Raw genomic sequence first — 26869 nt, forward strand, 5'->3', positions numbered from 1 at the left:
GTTTGTTAGAGCTTGGAACCCCTTCTTATATTGCATCTGGTTTTCCATTTCATGCTGTCCCATTTTTGCCATGGGTTAAGGTCATCCCATTGCTAATATCCCTTTTCTAAGTCTAACATCAATGGAAAATGTAAATCTGACACTTTTGGGGGCCATTTAAACTGTAGTTCCAATGAACAAAGCATAAGGCAAACATATTGTGTTTTGATATTGCTTTAATCGTCACTGAATGAAACAAGCTCTTACCATTCTTGGTGGATAAACTTAATACTTCCAGTACACACACATGGATGGTAGAGAGGTTTGTCTTGAGTTCCCTCAGATCGACACACCCTACATATATCAGCTGCCAGAAAAAAATGGGCAAAATAAACATGTTAAAAACATTATCTTTGACAAGACAAGAGTCTAACTGCAAAATGAATTTTGCTCTTGACATTCACAGCAGGGGATTCCCTGCTCATATAAATGTTGTAGCAAGATCCATATGGGTGTAGGTTTTGAAAACAGGATTTATTGATTAAACGGTTTTATGACTTTCAAAACAGGGTAGTACAGTGTTGGCCAACCATAATGGCACCCATGGTAAATAAGAGCACAGAAGTCTGTGAAAAAAATATCTGCATTTTTTATCCTTTTGATCTTTCATAAAATAAAATTTAAATTAAAAACACAAAAATCTAACCTTTAATTGAAGTAAAACAATTGAAAGAGGGGAAATATCTCATTATTAAATAAATATTTTTCTCCAAAACACATTGGCCACAATTATTGGCACCCCTAGAAATTATTATGAGTAAAATATATCTATAAGTATTTTCCCATTCATAGTTTACATTTTTTAGTGCACCTGGGTGACAAGGAACATGAAATTGTTTAGCCATGACTTCCTGTTTCACATGGGTATAAATATGAGGTAATATGAGGCCAATCACAGTGGGTTAGACTAAAGAATAGCCTATAGTTCTGATGTGCAGCAAAAGGTTGTCGAGTTTCACAAAATGGGAAGTGGCTATAAGAATATAGCCAAAGCACTGAAAATACCCATTTCCACCATCAGGGCAATAATTAACAAGTTCTAATCAACTGGAGATCTTAAGAATCAGCCTGGAAAAGGACGTGTGTCTATATTGTCTCCACACACAGTGAGGAGGATGGTTCAAGTGGTCAAAAATCTCCTAGGATCACAGCTGGAGAATTGCAGAAATTAGATGGGTCTTGGGGTCAGAAAGTTTCAAAAACATATCAGACATCACCACAAGTTGTTTGAGAGGGTTTCAAGAAAAAAGCCTCTGCTTACATCCAACAACAAACTCAAGTGTCATCAGTTTGCCAGACACAACTGGAACTTCAAATGCGACCAGGTTCTATGGTCAGATGAAACAATAAAAAAAAAAAAGTAATTAACTAAAATGAAGTGCCCAGTACACACACGGTTAAATGTGGTGCTGGATCTTTAACGTTGTGGGGCTGTTTTTCTGCCAGAGTTCCTGGACATCTTGTTCAGATACATGGCATCATGTACTCTCTCTATCAAATACCAACAGATAAAAAAAATCTAAACCTGACTGCCTCTGCCAGAATGCTTACAATGCACCCTGATTGGATCTTCCAGCAGGACAATGATCCAAAACAAACATCAAAATCAACACAAAAAATGGTTCACTGACCACAAAATCAAGGTCCTACCATGGCCATTCCAGTCCCCTAACCTGGACCCCATAGAACATTTGTAAGGTGAACTGAAGATGAGAGTCCACCAACATTGACCTCTGAATTTGAATGATCTCTAGAGATTCTGTATGGAGGAATGGTCTCAGATCCCTTGCCAGGTGTTCTCCAACCTCATTAGGCACTATAAGGGAAGACTCAGAGCTGTTATCTTGGCAAAGAGAGGTTGCAAAAAGTATTGAATATAAGGGTGGCAATAATTATGACCAATGTATTTGAGAAAAAATATTTAATAATGAGATATTTCCCGTTTTATTTTATTTTTTTTAACTTCAATTAAAAGATACATTTTTGTGCTATTTTTTTTTTTTTTAATGAAAGATCAAAAAGATAAACAATGCAAAAAAAAAATCAGACTTCTTTGCTCACATTTAAGGGTGGCAATATTTTTGGCCACAACTGTACATGCAAGATCATATCACCATTTAACTTGCTGTTGCTGTAATATTAATTTAACCCAACCTAGATTACATCGAAGAGTCAACTAATCACTGGCATACAAAGTTCAAAAATCAATGAGCCCTCATAGCAGTTTGTATTTCACAGCTGGTATACATGGAGTTGCCAGAAAATCCACTACATACATGATCATTCTAGGTGCATTCACACTTTACCTTTTTTCTCTTTAAAGCCTCCTCTTGCACATTTCATGAAATTTGACTAACAAGCTTCATGCGCTATAAAACTCTTGTTTATGCTAAATAAAATTGGCCTATATGTTTTGTCTTTATTTAGGCCTGACAGCTAGACTAAAGATCGGGTTTGCAGTAAAAACAGTTTAGCTCGTTAGCTTGCAAGGGCCACATATTATTGCCATTACAGCTGGCTAGCTGGTTGAGCACCCAAGCTAAATCATCTTGTAGTGATAAGCATTCTTTCGTAAAATATGCATGGCGCCAGAGTACATTTAAAAACAAACATCACACAAACATACAGCGAAGAGAGTGCCGCCGTGTCTAGACATCTTACCTTCATCGGGAGTGTCCATCTTGTATGGTGACGCACTGTCCTCTTTACAGTCAACACATAACACACACACCGCGGAACAAAACACAATATGAGCTAGCTCACAAAGACACTAAAATACTGCATGACGAATGGGATCCGACCATTAACGCTGCATAACCTGTGAACTGACCCTATTTTTCGAGTCGTGCTCACAGACAGCGGTGATCAAACTACTTCTTGGTCGACTATCGCGGCTCAGCTGAACATGTTTGTGGCCTCTGGATCCGCAAACATTTACTGGCTGCTACAGCTCCGATTTACGGCACATCAGCACGCACGCGCAGATCGCGAGACAATTCTAGCATTTTCCGGTGGTGCCTTTGCTGGCTGTTGGTGATGAGAAACAACAATGTGTTTGACTGTAAAGGGCTTTTTCGAATAACAACTTACATAAAGACAACTACAGCTGTCAAACATTATGTAACCACATGATTAAGGCCCATATAGTTGAATCCTGTTCTGTAATGATAAAATATAAATACATTATCGTGTATTTTTGGAACATACTATAAAATTCCTGTTACATTTGAAACTGCTGACGTTTAAATTATTATATAATGCATATCTCAGGTAAATAGACTAGACTACAGTTCACATCAGGCACTTAAAAAAAGTGGACAGTGTGCCTTTAAAATACCTCAGGAAGAGGGCAGACTTTATGATTTGCATTTACTGTAGATTAAAGGGATAGTTCACTCAAAAAAATTAAAATTCTCTCATCATTTTACTCACCCTCATAATGGCATTTCAGATGTGCATTACTTTCTTCTGCTGAACACAAACAGAGGTTTAAAAAAAAAAAAGTAAAGGCAGCATACAAGTAATACGACTCTGGTGGTTAAATCCATGATCAATGTTTATGTAATTATTACTATAAATCTTCACCTTTAGCTGGTGGCGATATGCACAAAGAATGCAAATCACCAAAAAACAAAAGAGGAAAAATGTGGAATTGAAAATGGAGATTTAAAGTAAAAAAGGACATAATATTGATCTGTTTCTCATGCACAACTGTTATATTTCTCCAGAATAAATAGATTTAGCCAGTAGTTGTATGGATTACTTTTATGTTGCCTTTATGTGCTTTTTGGAGCTTTAACGTTCTGGTGACATTCAATTGGACCTACAGAGCTGAGCTATTCTTCAAAAAAAAAAATCACAGTTTGTGTTGTGCAGAAGGAAAGTCAAACACATCTGGGATGAATGATGGTGAGTATATGATGACAAAATAAAAAATTTTGGGGGGTGTACTATTCCTTTAAGGGGGTAGAGATGTGAATTCTTGTCATACTTGAGCATGTGCATTGTGCAAACACACTGTGTGTACACAGATTGAATGTAGGATTTTGTGATGCAAAATGTATTAGTAATGTTTGAATAGGAAATGTATTATGCTGTATACAGTATGTGAAGGACCTCTGTTCGGTCGGGAAAGGAGGAAGCTTGAGCCGGATGCACATTCAACAAACTTTAATCAGACACCACATAAATCTGAAAACATACCGACATACAGTAAACACACACAGCTTCACAGTTTCCATCCACTTTTCGTTCTGTTTTGTTATCGACAAAGTGAAAATGCATAAACAATTGTTTGGCAAAATTTGCCGTCTTCTGCCTGTTTCCCTTCAAATGGTCTTTTATCAATTAAAAGGGTAATGGCGTCATGCTTAAAAAAAACTTTGTCGCTTAAGTTTGGTTTATCACAAACAAAATATGCCCTTAAACTTTTTACATATAAATAAATGTGTGTATATCGCTAATTGTGTACCTTTCTCCTCCCAGATGTCCCTAATTTGTACTTTGTGCATGACACATGTAATTTTTCCAACAATTGTTCACAGACAGATTGTTTCACTTTTAATTGACTATATCACAGTAGGACAGATGTTTACATACTCTAATTAACTGTGCCTTTAAGCAGCTTGGAAAAGGCCAGAAAATTATGTCAAGCCTTTAGACAATTAGATTCTAATAGCAGGTGTAGTGAATTGGAGGTGTGCCTGTGAATGTATTTTAAGGCCTACCTTCAAAATCAGTTCTATTTCCTTGACATAATGGGAAAATCAAAATAAATCAGCCAACACCTCAGATAAACTATTTTGGACCTCCACAAGTCTGGTTTATCCTTGGGAGCAATTTCCAAATGCCTGAAGGTACCACGTTCATCTGTACAAACAATAGTACACAAGTATAAACACCATGGGACCACACAGCCATCATACCGCTCAGGAAGGAGACACATTCGGTCTGCTAGAAATGAACATAGTTTGGTGCAAAAAGTGCAAATCAATCCCAGAACAACAGCAAAAGAGGAAACAGGTAGACAAGTATATCCACAGTAAAACGAGTCCTTTATTGACATAACCTGAAAGGATGCTCAGCATGTAAGAAGCCACTGCTCCAAAACCACCATAAAAAACCCAGACTTTGCAAGTGCATCGGGACAAAGAACTTACATTTGTCACAATTTCCTCTGGTGTGATGAAAAAAAATGTAACCATAAAAAAGTTTGGCCATAAAGACCATCGTTATGTTTGAAGGAAAAAGGGTGAGGCTTGAAAGCCAAAGAACACCATCCCAACCATAAAGCATGGGGGTGGCAGCATCATGTTGTGGGGGTGCTTTGCTGCAGGAGAGACTGGTGCACTTCACAAAATAGATGGCATCATAGGGAAGGAACATGATGTCACAAATGGGTCTTCCAAATGGACAATGACCCCAAGCATACCTCCAAAGTTGTGACAAAATGGCTTAAGGACAACAAACTCTACCTCAATCCGATAGAAAATGTGTGGACTGAACTGAAAAAGTGTGTGCGAGCAAGGAGTCCTTCAAACCTAAAAGGAGGTTACACCAGTTCTCTCTGGAGGAATGGGCCAAGATTCCAGAAACTTATTTTGAGAAGCTTGTGGAAGGCGTCCCAAAACATTTGACCCAAGTTAAACAATTTAAAGGTAATGCTACCAAATACTAACAAATTGTATGTAAACTTCTGATACCACTGGGAATGTGATGAAAGAAATAAAAGCTGAAATAAATCATTCTCTCTACTATTATTCTGACATTTCACATTAATTTATGCATTTGGCAGACACTTTTTCCCAAAGCGACTTACAGTGCACTTATTACAGGGACAATCCCCCCGGAGCAACCTGGATTAAGTGTATTGCTCAAGGACACAATGGTGGTGGCTGTGGGGATCAAACCTAACCTTCTGCTTACCAGTTCAGTGCTTTAGCCCACTACGCCACATTCTGAAAATAAAGTAGTGATCCTAACTGACCTAAGACAGGGAATGTTTGGGATTGTGAAAAACAGAGTATGTATGTAGACTTCAACTGTAGACCTAACAATTGTATTTTTCATTTGGTAATTTGTTGAATTGAAAACTTTATTCGTTTGGTAATTTATTTAATACCGGGAATTTTGCCAGCATTTTTTCAAATGTAAGCTAAACAATAATTATTTTTAATTGGGCTATGTTCGTGCACACTGAAGCTTTTCTCCTAGTATTATGTATCTTAATTTAAAACATATTTGTGCACAGAAATTATATGTTTTTTGTATTGTGGGCTAATTCCATGACTGCCGTCTATTATTTGGAATGGTGTGGAAAAGAAATTTTAATAAATAAATGGTTAAATTAAATCGCAAAAAGTGGCCATTAATTTTTTCTTCCTGAACTTGTCGATGAGAGGTGCATGATACAAGATATTGTTGGCACTCCTGGAAGTGGCAGATGTGATGGCAGCATCGGATCTGTGCAGGTATTTCGTTAAGACCGCGCATCCTGCACAAAAACAGTGTGAGTAATGCTTCGCGTACAATAAATTGGCTTTAAACCTTGACGTCATGATTAACGCAGGCTAACGATTGGGGTAAATTAAATTGTGACACTATTTTTTGCATTAATGACAATTTTCCCTACTAAAAGAGTTTCCAAACCAGTTTCCGAATTATCGAAATAGAGTGCTAGAGTTAAACGGAAAATATTATGTTGATACGTTTGATATAAAGTATATAAAAATATATATTATTGATATAATGTTAGCGATATTTTGCATTTCCATCAGCTATATCAGTAAACTTTTTGTCACAAAAACCCTTGGATGAAAACTTAGTTAATAGGTGTGTTCGACTTCATGCAGCACTGCGCAGACCAATTTGAAGCTTGAAGCAGTGCATGTCGGTTACAAATTTTGTCCGACTTGAACCAGCGCCACCACTGCATCTTTATTACGTAGTATGCCATCAAAGTTCTGTGAGAGCGATTCGAGAGGAGCCGGCTGGTGCAGCCCTGCTCCCATGCTTTATCTCCTACTCATGCTGTCATCACTCACAGCTGGGTGAGACAATTCCCACAGGTGCACACCTCGGCCTTGCTCCGCTCCGTCCTCGCTCCGCCCCGCCTGGTTTGCCACTTTATTTAGGCTGGGGTCCTATCCGGCCTGTACTTACTCCCCTCCCACTCTGGAGAGGAACCGCGGTCCTTCAAAGTATGTTTTCTTCTGCCTTTGGAGGAAAAAAGCAAGAACCCTGATTCTGTAAATATTGTATATAATTACACTCCTTCAAACTAAAGAGAAATATATATATATATATATATATATATCTCATCAGCGAAACACTCTTATGTTAAAAATGGAAGAGATTCAGGAGGAATTGTTACATTCAGCCTGTTAAAAAAGGGAGATTAAAAAGGAACTCATTTGTGCAGATGAGGATACTTATCTGCGTGCCACATACATACCCCCACATGAGTCAACTTATTATAATTAGGAGATCTTCTCCAAATTACAATCTGAGAGAAATCAGTTTCAGTCTCTTGGCTCAGTCCTGATAATGGGGGATCTGAATGTAAGAACTGGATTACATTAGTTCATTTGGTGATAAGTGTATTATTAATAATACAAATATACATCAAAACAAACATCCTACTAAACCACATCTGAGCTATGACAACATGATAAACAAAAATGGAAAGCAAATTCTGCAGCTCTGTAAAACTATGGATCTCTACGGCAGAAGAAAAGGGTGAGTCGATATACCGCTCTTCTAGTGCTATTTGCTCTTGGCAGCAGCACAGTGGACTATGCCATCACAGGTCTAGACAAAAACAAGATAAACTTCACAGTGATGCCACAGCTACCTTTTTCAGACCACTGTCACATTGTCATTAGTACGAATAAGTCAGCTAGTCTTCTACCATCTTCAGATCATTGTTACTTTTCTTTACATTTTGGGCACTTACCTGTGTGCTTATTATTGCTATTGTTATTATTGTATACGGGCATCCCAGTAAAGCAAATTTGAATTGAATTGAGAGAGAGAGAAACATAATTTTTCGGCTCCCGATTGCACGCTGCCCACCTGGTCCTCAGCCGTTCCTCTGCCTCAGCCTCTTCCTTCTTCCCCGGTTTTCGACACCAATGTGAATGAAGGTCAGGAAAGGAAGAAGCAGGAACCGAGATAAAATGTGCGAAGACTTTAATTAGACCCCAACATAAAGGAAAACACACGCACACATGCACACGTGCATAGCGGCGCATGCGTCTCTCTCTCTCTGACATCCACGGGTTCTCCTTTATCTCTCTCCTGCTGATTGGGCAACTCAGCACCAGGTGTGCATCCTCAAGGCCCAGTCACATCTTCCTCCACATCACAATATATATGCAGTGTATTATTCAAATGAGTAATTTGTGTTAAAATAGCTCTACCTAAGGAGAGTTTTAAGAGGATTTGAATAATTTTGTGCTCAGAACTTTATCTAACATGTAAAATAGTGTTCTAATCAAAATACTATTACGCCTTCACATCACATCAGAAAATATATAAAACCAGTCTTTGTCATACAATAATACAAAAATAATAAAAACAATTTGGTTCTTATTCTCTTTACTAAAACAAAGGGAAATAAATAGAATTACTTCTATTCTAGAATAAAATACATCAGGCAACAAAAATAAATCAGTCAGATGAGTTTTACAACTAGTACATATAAGACACAATGTTTGTCATTGCATAGGTGCACTAGAAGCAGCAATTGTTACTGTATCCTCTTTCCTTACAGCCTAGTCTTTCATTTTTATTTCTTTGTTTTGAGAGGTTTAAATGTCTTGGCATCATAAACCCACACAGTATTAATTCCCCTGCCAGCTACGTCATCGGGTGTCCAAGTAGTAAACGGAAAGAGACAAGCTATTCAGCTGAACTCTGCAATAACAAGCTGCTCCATCTGTGTAAATAATAAAAAAAGAAGATCAGATTGCAGATGAGACAACATTATCAGGGAGACTCACAGCCAAATATGTTCCCAGCAAACAGGGGACGTCCCCCGGATGTTGCGAACGTCCTCCGAGGACATACAGAACGTTCGCTACAAGTCCAATGTTCGTCCGAGCTAGACCGTACCATATTGTCCCTCATCTGACATTTCCATAACAACACTTGCAAAATCCATTCACCCATGTGTTCTCTTTTATCATCAGACCTGACACCTTGCAACTAAGACTAAGGAAAGATTAAACTAAAATATTAACCCATATTGGATTTAACCATAATTAATATGGATATTCCTTTAAAACATCCCTTAAACTCGGATGGATTAACTGTGATAATGGATTTTATACAGAAACCATGTTTTGTTTTGCAGGTTGACATTACTATGGGTTTGTGGTTGCTTTGGTTTTACTAATAAAAATAATAGTTACTATGGAACAAATATTATTTCCCTTAATATTGGTTTAGAAACGACTCAATATTCTGTAAAACATGCCCTTTATATTGATCCTATTATATGTATATGATATATATATTATATTTCAAAGATCACACTTAACCTGCTTATATTTGTATTATTATAATTCTATTGTATTTAAAGACCTGACACCTTGTAATTTTTTCATCAAATATTTTTACCCACCATTACATTATCTGACTTTTAAATATTGTCAATTAAATGTGTGCTTCATAATCTAAATTACAGTGTACATATTCATGCAATAGTGAAAGAATCCACCATTGTGAAGTTATATTTTAACTGATTAAATATAAAGTGCCAAGATTGTTTAATATGGTTCTTTTTCATGCTTTGCATGCTCCCATTATGAAGTACTGTGAAATAAATAACTGTCAACATAGTAAATATCCACACAAGCACATTAAATCAAGGAAAAACAAACTTTAATGTATGACTACACCCCAAATGGAAAACTCCCAAGACTTTTATTATTGCAGAATGACAGTTGCTGAATCAGATGCAAGCAGTGACAGCAAATCCAGGAGAGGTCAAACGGGATGGAAACGAGACCACTGCTGAAATTGCTGGAACAGCATTCAAAACAGTTTTACTATGAATGCAAACTTTAATACAGTGAAAAAGACACACTATCAGCATCATATATATATATATATATATATATATATATATATATATATATATATATATATGATGCTGATAGTGTGTCTTTTCACTGTATAAAAGTTTGCATTCATAGTATATATATATATATATATATATATATATATATATATATTAATAAAATTGGTTTCACTCTTCCAACATTTTAAATTTTCTCCTACATTCTTTTGAATGTTCAGTGAATAAAATATTAGATGCCATGAGTGTACCTTATACCATCAATTTTAGACATATCAAATTATAACACTACTGAATGTGTTCATTTTGTTGTTTTAGATTAGAAGCCAACAGGAAGAATTGACATCGGAATAACCCCACAGCTGACAACCACACACACATATGCGAGCACACACACACACACAGAGAGAGAGAGAGAAAGAGCACAGCACCTTTACAATTGTTCAAAATAAATACTTTGTTCCTCACAATTTCTCACGTGTTTTCTTTGGTTAGCCAAAAAGTAAAATAAAATGACGTTCAAAGGACTTTAAGTGAAAGTCCCAGCTAACAAATAGGTCCTCAGTACGTCAACTAAATGGCCTCTGTGAACGTCCCCTAAACGTTCAGAATGGACATCCTGTGAACGTCCCCTGAACGTCATGAACGGACGTCCTGTGAATGTCTCCTTGAACTTCCGGAGGACGGCAAGAGGACCCTACACACAGACATTCGTGGGACGTTTGTAGAGGGCATTCAGGGGACGTTCTGAGGACCCTTTTTTTGTTAGCTGGGTTGTATATCTAACCTTCCAACATCTGATGAAATTCTATCCATTTGAGGAACCCCAAAGATGACCACACTGGAGTACTCTGAAAAACTGACTTATTAAAGAAGGACATTCTGAGAGACTCATCACAAACATGAAGGCACATGCATCACAGTTTCATACAGATTATATTGATCTGCAATGATTTAAAACAACATGAAAGGAGATCCACCTTGACCTGAACTTTGTCAGCTTATGTTGTACTCACCTTTCAAAGGTCTGAAATATAAAAAATATGTGCTGTAATGAACACCTTCCCTCCACGCTTTGTAACGGGAGTACCTGACCAGCCATGGGTTCAGCTCAAAGCCAACTGCCTTAAAGCCTCTTTTTGCTGCAGCTATAGCCTACATCAAACCAGGAACACAGAGAAGAAAAATGAGGAATGTTGGGGAATGGTCCCACCATCATAAGGTCATTATTTTGAAACAAACTGTGATCTGTTAATTCAATTCTAGTCACGCACTCTAATAAAATATGGTTGTACCACGGTACATTGATCATATCAGATTGTAATACCATGTTACTTTGATACCATGGTACTGAATATTTACCATATTAATACCATGGTATTTATGCTACTACGGAGTTCATAAAAATGTCATAGTAGGGCTACAACAAAGACACATATCTATAACATATTACCATGTTTGTGCAAAATACCACAGTCAAACACTTATTTACAAATCCATATTGGGAAAACAACTCGCTATGCGTCCATCTCTGCTGCCGATATTTACCAAAGACCCTGATCTGGTTTGCAAAACCTTAAGGACGTTTTCAGTTTGTGTCCTTGTAGCTGAACGAATGGGAGACCAACTTTACTCAGGGCTGATGCAACAAACGGCCCAGTTACTGCATACAGAGCGACAAATGACCCTCTGACGACACAAGCTGCAGTAATACGGAGTCACTCGCTACCATATCCCTGCTTATTAGTCTTCGTGGATGCATGTGACTAAGCCAAAGTCAGACATCCTGACATGAGAATAGGCTGGACCTAGTGTCCTTCCATTGACAGCTTGCAGCCTTTAACAGCCTGAGCATTTAAAAGCAGTTGGATTCTCTGGTAATGAGCAAACCATTTCAATAAGTTGAACACAACGTCCTGATTATATGGAGTCAAGTCATGAATTCAAAACGTTCATAGTACTTCTTCTTCCTTGGTGTTTTACAGCAGTTGGCATCCAAATTGTTGCATTACTGCCACCTACTGTCTTTCTTTAACTTAGATTTGTCTTTCCAGTCCTCCTTAGGAAATTAATCAAATATTTCCTTCCTTGATCATTGTCTCCACATTCTATTATACTTTTAATATTGTACTCTCCTATATCCATTCTCCTTAGCTGTTTCTTCATCTCTTCCTTTTCTTGTGAATATCTCCTGCGTAACATAAAGATGTGTTTAACTGTCTCCTCCTCCTGACATTCATCGAATAAACTTGCAGGATGTTTTCCTAAAGTTTTATTTAGCTTGCCATGACCTATCCTTAGTCTACTTTATATAGCTTGTTTTTCCTTTTATTTCCCCTCTTTCTTACCATACATACTTTATTTTGAACCCTGTACAGATGAGCCATTTTTCCATGAAATTTCTTCCATTAAAGATTCTTCCCTTCTGACTTTGATAACTTCATTTTGACGTCAACATGACCCTTTTTTGTTGCCTCTTTTGCCAGTCTATCAGCTTTCACATTTCCCTGTATTCCCACATGTGCTGGGACCCACATGAATGTAATACTTCTCCCTAGTCTGCATATTCTTGAGATTGTAAACAAACTTTCATACAATCATTCTTGATGATTTTGAGTTATATAATATTTAATACTCATAAGGGTTGATACAGAGTCTCTACATATTAAAATGTTGTTATCCCTGATCTGTTCAATCCATTCTAATGCTATTAATATATCACACAATTCAACTGAATATACATTTAAGCTGTCAGATGTTCTTTTGTTGACACCCATTTCATATCTAATGACAAATAACGCAGATCATGTTGCACCCGTTTGTAGATCCTTTGACCCATCTGTAAATATTTCAATGCTGTCTTTGTACTTATAATGCTTGTATTTATAATATTCACTGGTTATATCTATATTTCTACTTCCTTTAATTTTTAAAAGCTCTAGATCATCCTTCGGGATTTCCAGGAACCAAATTTGATTTATCAGGCCACACCACAGTCTCAGCAAATCCTTTATCATACACTTCCATTTCCTAATAAATCACCTGTCCATCCAAAACTTTCTTTCTTTCTCTTCTCTTTTTCCCAACATTTCTGTAATACCTTTTTTGTTGGATGGTTATCTCCATGTCCCATTTGATTGATCCAATAGTTGGTTGTCAATTGCCTTCGTCATAACCACAATGGCATTTCGCCTGCTTCAACCTGAAGTGCACATACTGGGGAAGTTCTGATTGCCCCTAAACATATTCTTAAAGCATGTGCTTGCTCAATGTCCAATTCAGCTAACACAGATTTTGCTGCTGATCCATATACAATACACCCTAGTCTAAATTAGACCTTATTAGAGCTATATATATATATATATATATATATATATATATATATATATATATATATATAGCTCTCTACGACAAATCATCACATTTACTACTTTTACATTTATTAACTGTGTACTTTATATGTTCTCTCTACGATAGTTTTGTGTCAAAATATATTCCCAAAAATGTAAAACACTATTTTATCTATTATACTTCTATACATTTTCAATTCACACATTCTTCAATCATAACTGGATGGCTCCATTCTCTCCTAACACTCCCCATCTTTTTAATCAAACCCCATATTTCTTCAATCAGAGTTGTGTTTTCAACTGAATCACAATATGTTTTCCAGAATGTCCTTTTTGTTTGTCTTATTCTCCTCCTTACTTATACTGAATCATGTATTGAAAATCACGTGTTCTTTTAACTATCCTAAAGGCTTTATTCCTATTTTTTACTACTTCCTTACACTTGTCATCCCACCATGGTACTACTTTCTTTTTAATTCTTCCTTTACTCTTGGGAATGGACTCAGCTCTATCTAATGTTTCAATGTTAATTTCAACCTTAATTGGTTTTAAATATCTACTACTTTCCTCCTGAAATCCAAAATACAGTGGATAATGATCACTGCCTATTGTTCCTTCTTGATACACTGACCAATCACATATTGCTGCAATGTTGTTTGATACTAATGTAAGATCCAATACTGATTCTTTCCCTGTATTAACATGTTTGTGCATTCACCATTTTTTAAGTATACTAAATTCTTCTCATATAACATTTCTTCTACTATTTGACCATTATTGTCTATTCTATCACTCCCCCACAACATATTATATGACCATTAAAATCCCCACACCACACTATGATGCTACAATTTTGTCCCTCTATCTCATCAAATCAGCTTAACTCTAGTCTTTTACAAGGATTATAATCATTTACAATCACCAACCCTTTCTTTTCAACCCACGCCTTTACTACCACATATTCTTGCTCATTTCCTACACCTAATACTTGGTACGGTATTCCTTTCTTTATAAATGTAGCACATCCTCCTCCTCCTCCCTCTCTTCTATTATGTCTTACCACCACATAATCATATAAAACTAAATTCAATTGAGGTTTTAACTAAGTCTCTAGAATGCAAACAATCTCTGGTTTTCCTCCCAGCAAATTGTTTAAAATCTTGCCCATTAGCTATCAAACTTTTCGCATTCCACTGCAAGATTAGCATTATTAGTACTATCACCCTACACATGATATCTCCTGACTTGCTTGCATCCTAAGTTCTTCATTTACTTCCTCCCACTTCAATCCTATCATGTCCAAATAGTGTTCTGCTACAATCACCTGAATCTTTCTGTTCATTTATTTCCCCATGCTCTTTATTATCTCTTCCCTCCTTATTCTGATTTTACTGACCAGCCAACATAACTGCTACAGCATATGACACCTTTTCTTTTACCCTAATCTGTTGCACCTCTTTTTTATGTGCCTCACATACCCAGTAAGATACATAGTGATTTCCTCCACAATTACAACACTTTGGTTTCTTCCCTCACCACTTTTCCCATAGTCATGTTCCCATTCACATCTGGCACACCTTCTCTTCCCTTTGCACATTTTGGCTGTATGTCCAAACTTTTGGCAGTTATTTCCTCAAATTCAATCAATACAGACACTGTATCCTTTTTCTCAATTCCTTTTGTCATTCTTTTTACACTTTTTAATGTACCTTTCTCACTCTCAGGTTTTCCATTATTTCTCTACTATCATATATCACCTTTTTGCAACCATCATACCCCTCTCACGCGATGTCGGCAGCTGACGTCTGGAAAAGTTTCTCTAGCGCATGCCAATTTAACCAGAGCGCCAACGGCGTTCACAATTTTTTTTATTGAACAAAAAATTACAGGGGATAGACTGCATATCTAAAAAAAAAAAAAAAAAGGGGTAAAGGCGCTTACACCTGAGCAAAATTATGTCTAACACCTGTCTCTAATTCCAGTGAGCATGGGGAGAGTGGTATATAAACGGCCACGCCACCTCCACAAAGGGAGAGAGAAAGAATGAAACAAGTGACTTATTTGTCTTATGAAATGTTTATTGTGAAACTGTAGAGTTTATATTGAAGTTTATACGTACTGTGAAGCTGAAGTCTCAGAGAAGTTGTTGTTGATAAAGTTTGTGTGACACTGATCTGATTGAACTGAGAAAAGCTCTGAGAAGAGTGCACGCAGAGTGTTGAAGGCAGAGAAATAAAGAGCCTTACTTGACTGCATCATTGCTCTCCGTCTCCCTCTTTCCATCTTTGAACGTGGAGTTCTTACACCGCCTGGCGTCGCTGGAGGAATATATGGTGGCGTATCCAAGGCCGGAAGACCCTCAAGCATGTCTTCGACCAAGTAAGAGTGATTGATGGTCAACAACTCTGCCTGAATGTCGCACTTTCATATCCCTATTTTACAATTATAAATGAGTGGTTGTATAGAGTGATGCAGGACACTCATATGAAGGAAGATACAACCCAGCTCTTAATACCGTGGAGCAGCCGGGTAATGATTTTCCAGGCAGCTCAATATAATCCGATAGCAGGTCACCTAGGGCAAAGAAAAACACTGAACCGCTTAATAGCCCGTTTTATTGGCCGGACATTGGCAGCGATGTCCGCAGGTGGTGTGCGGCGTGCCGTGAATGTCAGCTGGTGAACACCCCGGCCACCCCAAAAGCGCCATTGCACCCTCTTCCGCTAATTGAGGCCCCTTTCGAAAGAATTGGCATGGACCCCGCCATTAGAGCGGTCATCACGTGGACATTGCTTTGTATTAGTCCTAGTGGATTATGCAACGCGATATCCGGAAGCAGTGCCTCTGAGCAACATCTCAGCATTGTTGCGGAGGCACTCTTCAAAATAATCTCCCGGGTGGGGATTCCGAAAGAAATCCTCACCGACCAGGTCACAACCTTTATGTAACGTACTCTAGGCAAGCTTTATGAACTATTGGGTATTAAAACGATTTGCACCAGCGTTTACCATCCGCAGAAAGATGGCCTAGTGGAGCAATTTAATAAAACCCTTAAGAACATGATTCGTAAATACGTGCATGATGTTGCTAGAAATTGTCATAAAGGGCTCGACCCCCTGTTATACGAAGTGCAAGAGGTCCCACTAGCCTGCACGGGATTGTCCCCATTCGAGCTGATGTATGGGCAGCACCCGCACGGGGTGCTTGACGTCATCCGCAAAGCTTGGGAGGAGGAACCTTCAAATAGCAAGAATGAAATTCAGAAGGTTCTTGATCTTAGAGCAAAACTCCACACACTGGGGCAACTAACACAGGAGAATTAGCTCCAAGCTCAAGAATGAGCTGGCTGTATAACAGGGGAACTCGGCTGTGGGAATTTGCACCGGGAGATAAGGTACTCGTATTACTCCCCAAATCCAGCTCCAAATTACTTGCCAAGTGGCAAGGACCCTTTGAGGTCACACAATGAGTTGGGGAACTCGATTATGAGGTAAAGTGAACCAACAGAATGGGCGCACATCAAATGTATCACCTCAGACTCCTGAAATTATGGAGGGAGGCAGTCCCTGTGACATTGACAACGTAGTTCTGGAGGGGGTGGAGCTCGGCCCAGAGTTAAACGCGAAATCTAATCACAACACTCGCGGAGACCACCGTATCAGCTCGCAGGGGTTGCCGAGATGCAACAAGAATTTGCAGATGTGTTCTCCCCTCTACCGGGTCATACGAACCTCATCCAGCACCATACTGGGACCAAACCGGGAGTGGTGGTACGTAGCCGTTTCTATCACTTGCCCAAGCACAATGCGATGCTTGATATGGGGGTAATAGAGGAATCCCACAGCGATTGGTCCAGTCCAGTTGTTCTAGTTCCTAAGAGTGACGGGTCTGCATACCCGATGTCCCACGTTGATGAGTTGCTCGATCGGTTAGGTACTGCTTGGTTTTATTCGACATTGGATTTGACAAAGGGTTATTGGAAGATCCCCTTGACACCAGTTTCCCACGAAAAAACAGCCTTCTCCACACCGTTTGGATTGCACCAATTTGTGACACTTCTGTCCAGTTGTTTGGGGCTCCGGCTACGTTTCAACGTCTCATGGACCGAATCCTCAGACCACATACAGCTTACGGCACATTCAGCATCTGAGGACAGTCCTGAGATTGCTGCGGCGGGCTGAGCTCACAGCAAACACCAAGAAGTGCATGATTGGGCAGGATGCTGGACATGATGGCGCCAGGTTGTTTACCGGCTTGCAGTCATGGCCAACGTGACTTATCTATGTTAACGCTATTTTTTATCTTTATCATTGGCTTTATTTCTCGCACGGTTTGCTGTGTTCTGGTCTATGATCGCTTGGCTCTTTTAAATTTACGAACGGAGGTAACTGACTGTTTGATACGCGATCCCAGTGTCAACTGGTGGTTCCCTTCTCATGCTGCGCCGGTCACGCTGACGCAAGTCTGCCACCTGCCTGGGTGTATGTGCTTGCGGAGGAAATGGCGAAGGAGGCGTCGAAAGCGGGCTGGACGATTAGTGAGGTCGAAGAAGTCGCAAAGGATTACTTTCTTCTCATCTGTGGCCTCAGTGCGGGATGGTGTTGAAGTGCTGCCGACTCTGAGGGGTTCATATTTGGTGCCTGTATATCCAACTTCATCTGGATCAGGGTGGCGACCATCGCGGACCGTGGTTTTGAGGTGGCGGCATGAAGGCCGCAGTGCTAACCTAAACAACCTACGTACCCTGGGTAGCGGTAGGTCGGGAAATACATATGTGACTTCTCATCTTTCGTCTGACTCTATCTCTGTGACAATGGCTTTGATCAATGCAAGATCTCTCTCTAACAAGTCTTTTATACTGAACGATCTTTTTCTCTCTCAGAAATTTGATTTTTTATTTGTTACGGAGACTTGGCTCAGCAACGGCGACATGGCTCCTATTTCAGAACTTTTACCTCCCGACTGTAGTTATTTTAGCTCACCTAGGGCAGTCGGTAGGGGTGGGGGCCTTGCAGTTATTTTTAAAACAAGTTCAAATGCAGGCTTCTGTCCACCAAGGCGTTTTTTACATTTGAAGCTCAGCTTATTATGCTGAATTCATTTAAATCTGTGTTATGTGCCCTCATCTACAGACCACCGTCATATAACAAAGATTTTATAAATGAGTTCTCAGATTTTTTATCTGCTATTATTCCTTGCTCAGATAACATTTTAATTTTGGGGGATTTTAATATTCACGTGTGTTGTTCTTCGAGACCACTGGTCAAAGAGTTTGTTAATTTATTAGATTCTTTTGGTTTATTTCAGAGTGTTGCTGGCCCTACACATATATGTGGTCATACCCTTGATCTGGTTTTATCTCTGGGTTTTTCTATCAGCAATGTGCAAATTGCTGACACTGTGTTCTCAGACCACAAGACTGTTATTTTTAACCCACATTTTTCATGCAGTGATCAAGTTAATGATGGCCCTGTTGCTGTCACATCTCGTTTTATCACTCCCTCTACTGCTAGTAGTTTTTCAGCTGCTTTTAATGTTTCTCCACTGAAATCACTGCTGTAGTCTCCTTTTTTTGATATGGGGCCTGAGGATTTGGTCTCCCAGTTCAACTTGTCATGTTCTGGCATCTTAAACACTGTGGCTCCATTAAAAATTAGGAAGAAAAAAGTCAGCCCTGGTTGAATAGTAATACCCGTGCTCTTAGGCAGGAGTGCAGGAAGGCTGAGCGAAAGTGGCTTAAAGATAAACTACAAGTGTCCTATGACATTTTGAGAGACTGTTTGACTAAATTTCAAAGAGCAGTTAAATTAGCCAGATCAAGCTATTTTTCTAATATCATTTCAAAGAACTGTCATAATGCTAAAGTTCTCTTTTCTACTATTACATCATTTCTTCATCCAGTTGCCCTTACTCCCATCTCCCCTTCGGTGGACACATGTGAGCAGTTTTTAACATTTTTTACTGTTAAAATTTCTGGTATACGCTCACAGATCTTAGCTACTAGTAATGATCCTGTTACCTATCCTGTTCCATAAAATCTATTGACCTGTTTTGTACCTGTGTCCCTGTTTCAACTCAAACATATAATTGCACATATGAAGCCTACGGGTTCTATGTGTGATGTTATTCCATCCACTTTGTTTAAAGAGGTGGTGGAATCAATTGGTCCAAGTGTGTTATCGATTATTAACAGTAGCCTGACCACTGGTATTGTTCCCAACTGCTTTAAGCATGCTGTTATTCAGCCTCTTCTTAAGAAAGCAAACCTTGATTCATCTGATATGAACAGCTTTAGACCTATATCAAAATTGTCCTTTACGTCAAAAATATTAGAGAAGACGGTGCTTGCACAATTAAATGATTTTTTAGCCATCAATAATTTGCTCGATCAATTTCAGTCAGGCTTCAGAGCTGGTCATAGCACAGAGTCCGCTCTGTTGAGAGTTTTAAATGATATTTTATTAGGTGTGGATTCTGGTAGTCCTGTTGGTCTTCTGCTGCTGGATCTTAGTGCCGCTTTCGATACGGTTGATCATGACATACTTATCAATCGCCTAAGAGACCAGGTTGGTATTCAGGGGTTAGCCTTGGATTGGGTCTCCTCATATCTCAAGGGTAGAACGATTTCAGTCTGTTTAGAGAACTGTTATTCATCAGTTGTTCCTTTAACATGTGGGGTTCCTCAGGGCTCCATTTTGGGACCCGTTTTATTCTCCCTCTACATGCTTCCGTTAGGAAAGATCTTTGAGAGGCATGGCATACACTATCATCTGTATGCTGATGACTCTCAAATTTACTTTCCTATTAAACATGGGAATCACCACTCTTTTGAGTCTCTGCATAAATGCATGGCCGATGTGAAATGTTGGCTGGCAAACAACTTTCTTCAATTAAATGAGGATAAGTCAGAGTTTATTGTTTTTGGTCAAAGGGGATGTGACTTAAATTTAGAAAGAAATTTGTCACTGCTTCCAGGGAAAAAACTTCCCTATGTAAAAAACCTGGGTGTTATATTCGACTCTGAACTCAGGTTTGATCGACAAATAAATGCTGTGGTTAAAAATAGTTTTTTCCATCTTAGAACTATGGCAAGGTTAAAGCCCATCCTTTCTTTTGATGATTTGGAGAAGGTTGTGCATGCCTTTGTGTCCTCTCGATTGGACTATTGTAATGCTTTGTATCTGGGTGTGAGTCAGGCCTCTCTCTCTCTCGCCTGCAGCTGGTCCAAAATTCAGCTGCTAGGCTTTTAACTGGAACCAGGAAAAGAGACCATATCACCCCAGTTTTGATTTCACTACATTGGTTACCGATCCAATACAGAATCAAGTACAAAGTGTTGATGTATGTGTTTAAGGCTCTTCATGGTCTTGCACCTGAGTACATCTCTGCCTTAATAAGTTTGAATCAACCTTCAAGGTCTCTCCGCTCTAGTGATCAGCTGTGTCTGTCAGTTCCTCGATCTCGCCTAAAAACTAAAGGTGATAGAGCTTTTGCGGTGGCAGCCCCTAGACTTTGGAATGAGCTTCCATTGGTCATAAAATCATCTCCGTCTCTATTCTCTTTCCAGGGTGCCTTAAAAACGTATTTATTTTCCCTAGCTTTTAATTAATTGCATTATAATTTGTACTAGGTAGATTTTATCTTATTCTTGTTTTATAGGTTTTAAATGTTTTTTTGCATTCTTAAGCTGTATTAATGTGATTTTATTTATTTTTTATTACTCCATGTACAGCACTTTGGTACCCAGTGTAGTTTTTGAAAGTGCTTTATAAATAAAATTGAGTTGAATTGAGTTGAGGTGGAGGTACGGTATCTGGGGTTCCCTACTTGGGCCACGGGCAGGTGCGTCCCGCAAATTGACAAATCGTGGTGATTGCAACCTGCTGTACATTAGCCGTAAGCTCTCCTTAAAGGAGACAAAGTACAGCACCGTGGAGAAGGAGTGTCTGGCCATCAAGTGGGCAGTCCTCACTCTCGTTTCCACCTGCTGGGGTGGGCCTTCACCCTCTGCTCGGATCATGCCCCACTCCAATGGCTCCACCGCATGAAGGATACCAACGCATGGATCACCCGGTAGTATCTGGCTCTCCAGCCCTTTAAATTCAAGATGGTCCACAGACCTGGGGCGCAGATGGCTGTTGCCGACTTCCTTTCCAGAAATGATGGGGGAGTGGTAGGCAGGCCGGATGGTCCCCAGACTGAGTTGGGCGGTGGGGATATGTAGCAGCTCTCTCGTCCATCCGGAGGGAGAGAAAGCATAAAGGGCGCTTAAACCTGAGCTAAATTATGTCTAACACCTGTCTCTAATTCCAGTGAGCATGGTGAGAGTGGCATATAAACGGCCACTGCCAAAAAGGAGAGAGTGAATGACACGAGTAACCAGTGACTGGTATTGTGAAGCTGTAGAGTTTATTTTGAAGTTTATACGTACTGTGAATCTCAGAGAAGTTTATGTTGACAAAGTTTGTGTGACACTGATCTGATTGAACTGAGAAGAGTGCACACAGAGTGTTGAATGAAGAAAAAGAAGAGCCTTACTTGACTGCATCATTGCTCTCTGAACATGGAGTTCTTACATGGTGTCAACTTAACTGCTCCTAGACATATTCTGAGAGCTCTGTACTGTAGTTCCTCTAATTGATTTAACAACGTTATTGAAGCAGCACCATAAATCATGCATCCATAATCAAGCACAGACCTTATCATGGCTTGATATATCATCAATAATGATGTTCTTTCTGCTCCCCATTCTTTCCCTGCATCACATTTAAAATTCTCAGACATTTCTTTTCCATTGCATCTATATGTTTCTTCCATGTACAGCTATCAAATCACATACTGTACCTAGACACTTCATTACTTTCATACATTCTATTGATTTTCCATAGTAATAATTCAAAATTATTGGTAATTTCTTTTTCTGAGTATAATACATACAACATGATTTGCTTGTTGACATTTTAAATCTCCAAACTATTGACCATTGTTCCACATTTTTAATGGCTGTCTGCATACTTAAATTCACGTGAGAAATATTTTGGCCTCTCTTCCATATAGCACAGTCATCTGCATATAAAGCACACCCATACCTGGACCTAAGTTTGCAAATATATCTTTAACCATTATGTTGAAAAGCAATAGACTAATGTAAAATTCCTTGTAGAATACCATTTTCAGCAGAGAAAATAGATAATAAACATGAACCTACCTGTACCACAAATGTTCTATCAAATAAAAACTGTATACATTTTTCCTTCCATTCTAGTCTTGATGATTTAATTAGCAGGCCCTCTCTCCATATCGTATCATATGCCTTCTCAGTATCAAAATAAACCACTGCTATAACCTCTTTCATAATAATATACTTTTCTATATTGTTATCTTATTACCGCATCCATTGTTAATCATCTACTTCTGATCCCACATTGATATTTAGAAAATGTACCCTTTCTTTCTAGATAAGATAACCCCTGAACTATAATTTTTTCCATTTAATTTACATAAATTTGAAGTGCTACTGGATGGTAGCTTCCTGACTTGGTTGGATCTTTCCCTGGTTCCACAACAGGAATTATTGCTGCCTGCTTCCAGACCTTTGGAATTTCTTCCTCCCATATCTTATTAAATAATTTTAGTATGAATGATAACACATTGTTTGATAAATGTTTAAACATTATATAGCTTAATAGATCTAGACCATGAGCAGTATTAGCACAGTTTTGCAATGCAATTTTCAATTCTGTAATTGTATATTTCAAATCTGGAGTGGTGGTGGTGTAGTGGTCTAAGCACATAACTGGTAATCTGGTGATCAGAAGGATGCTGGTTTGATCCCCACAGCCACCACCATTGTGTCCTTGAGCAAGGCACTTAACTCCAGGTTGCTCTGGGGGGATTGTCCCTGTAATAAGTGCACTGTAAGTCGCTTTGGATAAAAGCGTCTGCCAAATGCATGAATGTAAATTTAGACTATTACAATTATTTTTTCTTCTTAATATCTGGATTGTTTCCTAATATAACTCTTCTTCTTAATTCATACTCTTCTACCAAACCTATACTGTGGAATCCTTCTAAAGCCTTCCCCAAAATGTTTGCTTTATGTATATCGGTTACAGCTACAATAAAAAAGCTACATCTTCTACTAAAACTGGTATTTAAATCGACTTTCTACCTTTCTCACTCATATTTATTATCATATTCATATATTATCCACATGTGTTTCCTTACCTATAGTAGAGCAAAACAGTTCCTCCATCCTGATCTTTTAGCAGACTTAACAATTCTTCTTTCATTGGCTCTTGCTTTTTTGTACATCAGCAAATTATTCTTGTTGGAGTGGTGATGGCATAGAGGACTAAAGCACATAACTGTTAATCAGAAGGTCACTGGTTCGATCCCCACAGCCACCACCATTGTGTCCTTGAGCAGGGCACTTAACTTCAGGTTGCTCCAGGGGGATTGTCCCTGTAATAAATGCAGTGTATGTCGCGTTGGATAAAAGCGTCTGCCAAATGCATAAATGTAAATGTAAATGTTAAAATTGTCCCTGAGTTGTTTAAATGCTGTGTTCCATTCTCTAATTTCTCTGTTGCACTCTTCTGTCCACCATGGCATTTTCATAATTTTTTTTATAATGAATTTTCTACCCAGATTGGAATGCCCAATTCCCACTACTTAGTAGGTCCTCGTGGTGGAGTGGTTACTCACCTCATTCCGGGTGGTGAAGGACAAGTCCCAGTTATCTTATAGCGCATCTTATCACTTGGCTTGCTGTGCATGACATCGTGGAGACTCACAGCTTGTGGAGGCTCATGCTACTCTCCGTGATCCACGCACAACTTACCACGCACCCCATTGAGAGAACCACTAATTGTGACCACGAGGAGTTTACCCCATGTGACTCTAACCTCCCTAGCAACCGGGCCGATTGGGTTTCTTAGGAGATCTGGCTGGAGTCACTCAGCACACCATGGATTCAAACTTGCGACTCCAGGGGTGGTAGTCAGCGTCAATTCTCGCTGAGCTACCCAGGCCCCCCACAGTTCTTTGAGGTATATATAATGTTGCTGTTTCTAATATCATATTACAAAAGAGATCTGCAGAAGGTTTCCACAGTGTCTTTTCTCACTTTATCTCTATTTATCTCACAATAATTATTCAATGAAGACTAGTCCGCTTTATCATACATCTATTTTCCTTGCAGGTAATGCCCAATTTTACAGCTATTAATATTAATATTTAGTTCACATACTATTGGAATGTTATCACTGTTATCACATGCCTGATGTTGTATTCCTCGTTACGTTAAATCTAGTGCCTTGCCCTGCATTTAAAGAAACTAAAGACCTAGCTTCTGTGAACTGCTCAACTATTTCCCCATTGGAATCTATTTTAGTACTACCTCATAACCAACTGTGTGCATTAAAATCTCCGCACTATAACACCTTTTTTCCCCTATTACCTCCAAGCAAACATTGTGTAATTTTTGAACATGCATTATAAAAATTAGATACAATAAGTGATCCCCCTTGATAATAAATTTCTACCGTAACACATTCTGGTTCATTAACTCCAGAAATTGCCCTATATTGTATTCCTTCTCGTATAAATGTAACTACTCCTCCACATTGTGTTCCCAATCTATCCTTTCGTACAGAGTTATATCCTGGCAAATTAAATTGCAGGTTAGGCTTCAACCATGATTCTTGTATGCATACTAAATTTGGTAACTCTAATGCATATTTCTTGAACTCTTGACCATTTGCTATCAGACTTCTTGCATTCCAATAGACTATTTACCATCAAGCTAGTCAGAAATCTGAGAGGCGAAGTTGATTGAGTAAGTATATCATAAATCATGTTGGCTGAAATTCCTACAAATTCTGATGCAGCTTCCAAAATGTTTTGCATTTTCACTGATCTGCTTGATAGCATTGCTGTAACATTAATAACTTTGATAATAAATGCCAAAAAGATGTCTTTTGTCATGAATTCACTTTTAGTGAAAATTGGTGATAAAAATGTTCCTTCATTTGAATATCTGTCTCCATGGTCAGTGATTCTAATGGTTAATTATTTTATACCATCTCCTTTTCTCTGCTTTCGTTAGTTCCACTCTCTATTATTTAGAGTACAGAACATCCTGTTGGACTAGATGTAGGCATATATACTCTCATAAAATTCCATAGTTACAATGCAAGTTAAATGTGGTCAGAACTTTGAAGCTCTGAAAAGTACATAAATACAGCATAAAAGTTATCCATATGACTCCAGAGGCTAAATCCATGTCTTCAGAAGCGATATGAAATGTGTGTGTGAAAAACAGATAAATATTTTAGTCCATTTTTTTTTTTTTTACTATAAAGGTGCACTTTTAACAACCCTCCTAAAAGCCATCTTCTTTTTTGGTGATTAGAATTGTTCATGTATTTACCACCCACTGGGCAGGGAGCAGAATTCAAAGTAAAAAAGGAAAGGACTTAAATATTTATCTGTTTCTCACTCACACCTATCATATCATTTCCACTGGAGTTGTATTAATTACTTTTTTGCTGCCTTTATGTGCTTTTTGTAGCTTAAAAGTTCTGTCCACCATTCACTTGCATTGAATGGACCTACAGAGATATTTCTCTAGAAAACTTAATTTGCATTCAGCAGAATAAAGAAAGTCCTACTCAGCTGGGATGACATCTGCATAAGTAAAAGTTTAAACGTTTTCATTTTTGGATGAAATATTCCTTTAAGCCTTTTGGCAAAGACATGAGCTATTTATCCGGGTTTTGATGTAGGTTCAAAGGTCCACAGTCGCACACTTACTATTAGAGTGGAAAACAGAAATTCTAGGGGCTGCGTAGGGACATTAACTGTATACAGCAAAACATTAAATGTTAAAATAGAGAAATGGGCCGAAAATAAATGTAATGCCATGTTAATGAAACATTATGAATAATAAATAAGGAATCATAACTTATAAAACATCATATTATTTCATTATAAAAATGATACATTTTTGTTCCAATAGAAATTAAGTTTTCATGAAAAAAAAAAAATGAGACAGCATATCAACTGTATTTGTAAGCAACTTGTAATTTTATCAGTAATGTGATATGAGAATCACAAACAAGGGCATGAAAGGCAATAAAGTATTAAAGAAGCACAAATGCTCACACATAGGCATTAAAGCAATGAAAATACAAATAAATAATCACATATACACAATTAAACTACACAGCAAAACAAAAGAGAGGCCTGTTCTACAAAAAAAAAAAAAAAAATGTTTTTACAATGGTGAGAATAAACAAACAGCCATAACATGAAATTACTGTTTTTATGTCATGTTTTAAATCACATTTAGGATGAATATAAAATATTTACATAAATTATAGGTAATGATCCTTTT

At 38.3% G+C, this 26869-nt stretch overlaps 1 protein-coding gene and 1 pseudogene across 1 annotated transcript in view; both read right to left on the reverse strand.

The window, feature by feature from the left end:
• LOC127645542 (E3 ubiquitin-protein ligase MARCHF6) overlaps positions 1–2995 on the reverse strand; it is a 32105-nt gene extending 29110 nt beyond the window's left edge. Inside the window, exons 1-2 of the mRNA XM_052129195.1 lie at positions 2701–2995; positions 247–346 (exon numbers count right to left, since the gene is read on the reverse strand). Coding sequence (XP_051985155.1) covers positions 247–346; positions 2701–2719 — 119 coding nt within the window. The 5' untranslated portion in view covers positions 2720–2995. The remainder of the gene's footprint in view (positions 1–246; positions 347–2700) is intronic.
• Positions 2996–8827: 5832 nt separating this feature from the next.
• LOC127645669 (ATP synthase subunit C lysine N-methyltransferase-like) lies at positions 8828–15837 on the reverse strand (annotated as a pseudogene).
• Between the last annotated feature and the right edge of the window lie 11032 nt (positions 15838–26869).

This window comes from Xyrauchen texanus, chromosome 6 (genome assembly GCF_025860055.1).
Source record: "Xyrauchen texanus isolate HMW12.3.18 chromosome 6, RBS_HiC_50CHRs, whole genome shotgun sequence".
NCBI lineage: Eukaryota > Metazoa > Chordata > Actinopteri > Cypriniformes > Catostomidae > Xyrauchen > Xyrauchen texanus.